This window comes from Merops nubicus, unplaced genomic scaffold (assembly GCF_000691845.1).
Source record: "Merops nubicus isolate BGI_N331 unplaced genomic scaffold, ASM69184v1 scaffold31393, whole genome shotgun sequence".
NCBI classification, from domain to species: domain Eukaryota; kingdom Metazoa; phylum Chordata; class Aves; order Coraciiformes; family Meropidae; genus Merops; species Merops nubicus.
The window spans coordinates 1-8,361 of NW_008598762.1; the positions used below are offsets into that span (position 1 = coordinate 1).

Consider the following 8,361-nt stretch of genomic DNA (forward strand, 5'->3'; position numbering starts at 1 on the left):
GGCAATGGATGGCAAAGCTCCTCATTTATGTTCTTCTGGTTAATTTTTCTTGCAGCCAAGACGACAAGCAGGCATGGTTGGAAAGTTGGCTTTCAGCTTGTGTTCTGCCAGGGGCCATGCTTGAAGCTCATGGTGCATTTCAATTGTCTAGCCAAGCAGACCACATTCACCGCTGTAGTTCTCAACAGCTCATTGGTCCAACAGCTGATATGTATTTTGTACTTTTTTTTCAATAAGCATCCTGAGTTAGAGCAACAACCCTCCCATGGATGCTCCTCAACTGCTACTCTGTGAGGGTCTACAGGGTATTGCAACATGCATGGAAGACCAACCATGATGCCATGCAGCACCAGAAAAGAATGGCATCTTATCATCATCACACGTTGTAGTCACCAGAGTCACCGCTCAGCTCCTTCCACAACGCAGTTCAAGGACACTGCTTGTCACCCTTGCACAGTAGGAAGCACTTTGTCCCATCCAGGGGAGATAAACTGGGGTTAAACACTTTGAACACAAACCTCAATACTGAGGAAACAACTCTGCTTGATTGTACGTAGCAAAGGACCTTTCAGTGGAAGTTTTCATATTAGTGTCCAAGATAAATTTGTTACAAATCACTGAAAATATTTTGTGTTGGATCTCCTGTTTTACTTACTGTTAAACAAACTTGGAGGTTGGAGGAGGCAGAGAAATCAGGAGTAAAGTCGAGCCCATGAAGAAGGGAGGGGTAGGGGGAAGGTGTTTTTAAATGTGTTTTTATTTCTCATTACCCTACTCCAATTTGATCGAGAATAAATTAATTTTTACCCAAGTTGATTCTGTTTTGCCCATGATGGTAAGTGGTGAATGATCTCTCCTTGTCCGTATCTCAGCCCACAAGCCTTTCCTTATCTTTTTTTCTCCCCTGTCCAGCTGAGGAGGGGGGTTAATAGAGCAGCTTTGGTGGGGACCTGGCCTCCAGCCATCGTCAACCCACCACACCAGTGCAGAAAGGCACAAAACACTTTTTGGTTAAGTCACCAGCCTCGATGGGCTCCTCCCTGAAACGGTGGAGCCGTGCAGTACCCGGCAGGGGAGGCGCTGTCCTCACATCAGCCCCAGCAGCTCGTGCAGCAGCGGCACGAGCACGGTGGCGCTGAGGCCCACCGCGGCGTACGTTACGAATTTATAGGGCACCTCCACCTCCCACCGCCGCCGCGCTGCCAGGTCACCCAGGGGAAACTTGTACCTGTAACCCAGCAGGCCAAGGACCACGCTCTTCATCAGCTGGCGTGTCACTAGGAGAACAAGGATCCCTACGAAGAACCTGGCTAGCATGACCACCACGATTTTACTGGTGATCAGAGGAAGTCCAAGCTGGAAGCTTTCCTTGGAGTAGGCCGGAGCGGCATACTGGTTGTCCAACCAAAATCCCACCGTCGCTCCAGCTCCCGCTCCTAAGATCATAGTGGTGTCCCCCCTGGTGGGGCTGTAGTAGTCCAGTTTGGGGTAGTTGTAACATAAGGCAAAAGGCACGACGATGGAGAGCAGTGGGCAGAAGGGGCTGGTGAGCAGCAGGTGATCGATGGTGTCCCAGGCCGGGTACAGGACCGCGAGCAGCACGGCCGAAATCAGCGCTCCGCCGATCACGTCCTGCAATGACAGCACGTTTGAAAGCTTTGTGAGCCTGGCAGGTGAAGCAGATGTTCCCAGGGGACAGCAGGAGAACAGCAGCTTGGTTTATAGGCGTGCAGCAGCAGAGGAGCACCCTGCAGTGACAGCGGTGGCTCTGTCCCTGCCCAGAGACAACGGGGGCCTGCGCTAAGCACAGTGAGCCCTGAACCCATCCTCAGCCTGGCACAACCACAGAACTGCTCTGGTTAGGAGAGACCTTTAAACCATCAAATCCAGGTCACCACTAAACCACGTCCCTCCGCACCACATCTTCACGGCTTGGAAACCCCTCCAGGGATGGGGACTCCACCCCTGCCCTGTGCAGCCTGGGACAAGCCTGGAGAACTATTCCCATGAAGAGATTTTTCCTAATGTCCAGCCTAAACCTCCACCGGCACAACTTGAGCCTGTTTCCTCTTGTCCTATTGTTTGTTCCTTGGGAGAAGAGCCTGACCCCCACCTGGCTCCAGCCTCCTCTCAGGGAGTTGTGGAGAGTGAGAAGATCTCCCCTGAGCCTCCTTTCCTCCAGGCTCAACACCCCCATTGTCCATGTGAAACCACCAATGCCTTGTCCATGCAGAATTATCCATTGACCCATACTTTTCCCCTCAACAAAGGAGATTCTTCCTCTCTCTTGCTTTCATGTTTTAAGGGCACTCTCCACCCACCAGCTCAAAGGCAAAGCCCTATCTCGGGGACAACACCACAGCAAGCTGCCTTCACACAAACCCTTTCCTTCCCGTAATCCTACGAGCCATTTCAGAAGGACTGTTGCTTGCTTGCTTTGCATAAACAAGCAGATGTTTTCTTCTCTCAGGGACAAGCAGCCAGCCCAGGAACGTGGGCTCTGGGGGAGAAAAGCTCAGAGCTGTGGGGCACTGTGCCTCTGCCACGCAGGCACCGCCAGGCAGGAACAGAAGAAATCTGTTGCCCAGGCCTCTGAAATGCAGCTCGCAGGAAAGCGCCCGAGGCGAGCGCGCGGTTAAAGCCTAATTTATTAACAGAGGCAAATGAGGTGTTTGGAGAACTTGATTGTTGTCAACCACAAGGCTGGGAAAGGAGATGAGAGGCAACCCCTGAGAAAAGCCACCTGTACCAGAGCAGCCAAATCACAAAGCAATGGAACCAGTTCCCCTCTGCTGCTCCGCCAGCGTCGCTCGGGGGGCAGCAGAATTGGGCCATGGAACGCTCTGCAAAAGCTAAAGCAGGTGGCAAACAGCCTCTCCTCGAGAGTGGGCCTTTTACACAGAGTCATGACAGAGGACTACTACCATGGTCACAGTCTGAAATGAATTATTTATGAGAACTTCACTTATAGTTAGGCAGGACTGAGGGGACTCGTTCACCACAGGAATATTTAATGACTTTCTGGTAAATGCATTACTCCAGTATGGCCAAACTTCAGCTCTTTACAACCTCCAGGCAGTAGTTTCACAGCACATTTGGCTTCAAGCAACCCCTCAAACCATGTTGCATATTCCTAACACCAATTTCCACTTACATTTCCTCCCTCATCCATGACACGACACATGGAAATACACAAAGTTGTTCACAGATGTCTAATATGTAAAATATCATTAGGTATCAATATTTGACAAGAATCCATCTTCTGATAACTTGACACTAACCCAACACTAATAAAAAGCATCAAAGAGCTGCTCTCAGGGCTGGTGCTCAGAAATCTCCTGGCTACTGGGTACCTCCATTTCCCACCCCACTATTGCAAGACTTCAGGCTCTGGGAAGGAAATATATTTAGCACTGCTAATAAGTAAAATAATAATTAAAAAAAATAGATATAGTAAAAATAGTGCTGATCTCACCCTTATCTCACCCTTTTTTAATTTCTATTTTTGTGTATCTTTCATAATGTACGTATCAGTACATGTATATAATTCAGAAATACACATGTATTGGGGGTGCATGCTCAGAATTTTTTTTATTAATGAAAAAAATGTGGGGAGCAGGGGTTAATTTTGGGATTCCCTCTATCCACCGATAATTTGCCTTCTCATCATGGAGACTCCTTACTAGGAGAGAGCTTGGGACATCCCCAGCCGTGACCACCCATGGTGACTCCCTTTGGGTCTGGTGCCCACGGGCAGAGGTTCCACTCTGTGAACATCCAGAAGAGGTGGGTGAGTTCAAGACCAACACTTTACAAAGCCAATTAGCAGTGCAGAATTAACAGTTTTTCCCCTCTCATTGGTTAAACTAAGAAGAAGATTTTTTGCTCAAGGTGCAAAGCTTAAAACCTCCCATTTTCCTGCTGGGATGGTTCAGCTCTGTTAGCACAGCAAAGTCCTCCTTGGGCTCCATTGTTCCCCCAAAGCCCTCCCACCTGCCAGCACCCCCACAGCACCCTCCTGCCTCTCCTGCTCAGAGGAGCATCTGCCCAGCTCCTATTGATTTTAATTAGAGAGCTCTCGTTTTGCTTTGCCACCTAAAGAACAGACCAGTGTCAAGTTTCTAACACCACAAGTCCTTCAAATTACTTTTCCATGTTACAGGTACACAAATTAAAACTGACATCAGCATCCAGTGGGAGGTGGTGCCTGGGATTTAGGACTGGGATGCTTTAAGATGCTTCCTACTCACCACTGTGGAGGCACCATGGTGGTAACATCCATGGGTAGCAGCACCACTGCTAATGTTCTTGCCCCACTCTGATTTTTGGTTTCACAAGGTCTTAGAGCATGATTTGGTTTTGACTGCCCAGAGAGGTGGTCGATGCCCCATCCCTGGCACTGTTTCAGGTGAGGCTGGATGGGGCTCTGAGCAACTGCTCTAGTTGCAGATGTCCCTGCTCCCTGCAGGGGGGTTGGACTGGGTGACCTTTAAACAACCAACCTAACACCTCATCCCCATGTCAACTTGGGCAGCTCAGGGCAAAGTGTAGAAAATGGCTCGGAATCACACTTCTTCCCCAACAGAACCTGTCCCTGCAGGTGGGACACCAGAACCTGTCACTGCAGTGGGGTGCTGTGCAGAGACAAGGTTGCCTTCAGGCAGATGTGATCATCAGGCATTTGTCCAGCTCCATCCTCACCACTGCACACGTGGGATGAAGACCCCAGCCAACCACGTTTGCCCTTTTCAAAGGCAGCATTGCTCACACTTCAGCTAAGGAGCTTTTTTATTTTAAAGCCCTTTATCATGCCAAAGGCAGAAAGAACTTCTTCTTTACCCTAAAATCTATCGAAATTTAGAGAAGTCTTTCATTGTGATGGGCCAGCAAGGGAAGTATGTGAAGAATTTTTACTGAGTGACTTAAGGTCACTACCCAAGAAAGGGTGGCTCCAGTTTAGATTTAAGATATTGTTTTGATCCGCTAGGCCTGGAAGGGAAGGTCAAGCTCCATTTTATTGATAACCTTAATCTCTATAAGGGCTCTCTTCCTTACAGTCATCCAGACTCATTACAAACAGAATTATTACTTAGTTTAAAAGTGTAATTGTTTATGCATGTGCAGCCACCCAGCAATTCATACCAAACTCCTGCAGGGAAGTAGCTGGGAGTTTTTATCCATCCTTGGGAAGCTGGAACTCCCCTCTGGCCCTGAGATGGGACAGCTCAATTGTGTTTCCCCTCACCAGGAAGGAAGCAGCTGCTGTGTGATCAGAGTTACTCTGAGATCTGTTCTTAAAGCAGGGCTGGCAACCCCAGACAAAAGTGCCCAACACTCTGTCGTATAAAGCCACAGATATTTCATGATTATTTTTGGATGAAGCATTTCTGCACCTCAGTCCTTTAAGAATTCATTTCCTTCCAGCTGAAAATGAGAAGCTTGCCATAACATTAAGTGCCATGTCCCTGCATGGTCACACAAGCTGAGCTGTCCCCCAAGGGCACCTCACTTGTCACATCTGACCCTCTCCTGGTCACTGCTGTGACTCACCCACCTGCTCATCCTTCCCTGACACTCCCAGGGAACCAGCCCCAAGTATTGCTCGCTGACAACAGTGATACTATTGCACCAAGAGCTTAGCTAAGGAGCAGTGCTGGTTGCCCAAGTGCATTCCTCACAATTAAAATTTCCAAACAGAGAACAACAGTTGAGATGCCACCCTGACCTCACCCAGCTCCTCAACCCCGGTGCACTGCTGCTTCTCTGCTGGTAAATGCTTCCCCTGGAGACTCAACTAGCAGTAGCCCAAGGGCTTCCTCACAGCTCCCTTTGAAGGCACAGCCCCAAGTGTAGCACCATGACTGCCAGAGCATCCTCACCAGGACCGTGTGCATCCCCGTGTAGAGCCTGCTGAGACACACCAGCATGGAGAACACGAACGCTGCTGCCAGGCCGAGTTCAAATGGGTACTGTGGAAAGGACAAAAAGAGAAACCCAAACCATAAATACATCATTATCCACTTTAGTGCCAGCACAGAGCTGAAATAAAACATGCGAGTGGCCAGGCTGGTGTAAGGATCTCACACTGGGAAGTGGCTCCTCACCCAGTGAGGTGGTAGAAGCCCCATCCCTGGGGACATTCAAAGCCAGGTTGGATGGAGCTCTAAGCAACCTGCTCTAGTTGCAGATGTCCCTGCTCCCTGCAGGAGGGTTGGACCAGGTGACCTTGAAAAGTCCCTTCCCACCCAAACCAACCTGTGAGTCTATGATTCGGTAACTTCTCAAAGAGACTAACGTGACCCAAGGTGAGGACTGACATTGGCTAACCTGCAGTCTTGCCAGAAAGTCATTTTGTTATCAGTAGAGCCCAATTTTACAAGGATCTAGTGTAAACATGGGGAATCCTGGGAAATAGGTGGCATTCATCGAGTTGGTCCTTGCAATATCTACCTGCAAAAGCCACGCTGGTGCTAAGGACCTTTAACAGACGAGGTGCAGCATGTTGGGCATGCAGTCCCTGAGTCTGAACTGCAGCCTCAGAGTGGCCGAGAGGTGTGGTGACCACTGAGCCTGGCCAGCAGTGCTATCATGTCCTCCAGCAGCAGCCTGGGAGGGGGAAAACCAATATCTGGGCTGAAACCACAATCAAGCTACTAGAGCTGTCAGGACCCCTCTTCCCTGTGACACTTCAGGTTTAATTGTCTTCTTACGAAGCTGGTTTTGCTTAATTCCCTCTCTGGGTTGCCTATCCACATGGAAAAAAGTGTTGAAATAAATTGACATTTAAAAAGGGGGAAAAAGCCCAAACACTAAACTAAACCCACATTTGGTAAAAGAATAAGCTTAACATATTAGCCCTTAATCCACTCCTGAAAATTCTGAAGCTGAGTGGGTTGGTGGGCTCCCTTCAGTCTGCAAAGGACATTTTTCTGAAAAAAAGAAATAAATAAACCACCCCAAAATGTAAATAAATGAAATTAGTTCACCCGATTTGACACAAAGTCTCCGTCTACTGCCGAGAGGCTGGTGACTGACGGGGTGGCCACAGGTCAGTGTAAAAATGCTTCTGTGGAAATTTTAGGCATAACAACTTGCTTCTGAGCCTTTCCCCAGGGCATACTACGGCCCCTGGAACAGAGAGCTCAGACCTGGCTGCAGATGTCACTCCCAGTTCATAAAACACTATTTTTTCCTCACTCCTCTAAGCCTCTGGAGGCTTTACACCCACTTTACTCCCCCCAGCACAGGCAGCCTGGGAGCTAGTCCAGATCAGTAATTGATGACTAGGGCAGCTTGAGATGACAGCAGCATAATGTACTCGTAGATATTTTCCTCCTTAATAGAAGCAATTAAATCATTTAATTATTTTACAGCAGCTTTATTGTTTCATGGCAGCTCCCAAGAAGTAGAAGCCAGCCCATGAGCAGCTGTGTGACCCACTGGTAGCTTATTGATTGAAGAGGAGGAGGAGAAAGTGCTGCTGACCAGGTCTTTTTGGCAGCTCTGACACATGGCACAGTTTTGGCCTTCCAGGGCTGATAAAGAGCCCATCTTATGGCTCCTCCTCCCCATCCTGAAGTCCCCTGAGCTGGAAGAAAGAGATGGAGAACAGAATGATCCCCTCATAATCCAGGAAATAGCAGAGGAGGACCTGCTGAGCCAGCTGGACACCCACAAGTCTATGGGGCTGGATGGGATCCACCCGAGAGACGTGAGCTGAGGGAGCTGGCAAAAGAACTTGCCAAGCCTCTCTCCATCATTGACCAGCCGTCCTGGCTAAAGGGGGAGGTCCTGGGTGACTGGAGACCTGCCAATGTGACACCCATCTACAAGGGCAGGATCCAGGGAACTCCAGGCCTGTCAGCCTGACCTTGGTACCAGGGAAGATTTTGGAACAGTTCATCTTGGGGGTGATCACACAGCAAGTGTGGGACAATGGGGGAATCAGGTCCAGATAACATGGGTTTGTGAAGGGCAAGTCCTGTTTGACCAACGGTGACTGGAGACCTGCCAATGTGACACCCATCTACAAGGGCAGGATCCAGGGAACTCCAGGCCTGTCAGCCTGACCTTGGTACCAGGGAAGATTTTGGAACAGTTCATCTTGGGGGTGATCACACAGCAAGTGTGGGACAATGGGGGAATCAGGTCCAGATAACATGGGTTTGTGAAGGGCAAGTCCTGTTTGACCAACCTGATCTCCTTCTATGAGCAGGTGGTGTCCTTCAGGGCTCAGTTTTGGGATCGGTCTTCTTTAAGATCTTTTTCAATGACCTGGATGAGGGGATCAAGTGCACCCTCAGCAAATTTGCAGATGACACGACATTATGTGGGAGTGTGGGTCTGCTTGAGGGTAGGAAG

The 8,361-nt window shown here is 49.2% G+C and overlaps 1 protein-coding gene across 1 annotated transcript; it reads right to left on the minus strand.

Annotated features, from left to right (window-relative positions):
* Positions 1–1,086: 1,086 nt before the first annotated feature.
* On the minus strand, positions 1,087–5,969 carry SGPP2 (sphingosine-1-phosphate phosphatase 2; the record flags this gene model as incomplete). The annotated part of the gene is made up of 2 exons (XM_008937170.1): positions 1,087–1,632; positions 5,880–5,969. Coding segments are annotated over 2 exons (636 nt in total), but the record flags the coding sequence as incomplete, so codon positions are not given.
* Between the last annotated feature and the right edge of the window lie 2,392 nt (positions 5,970–8,361).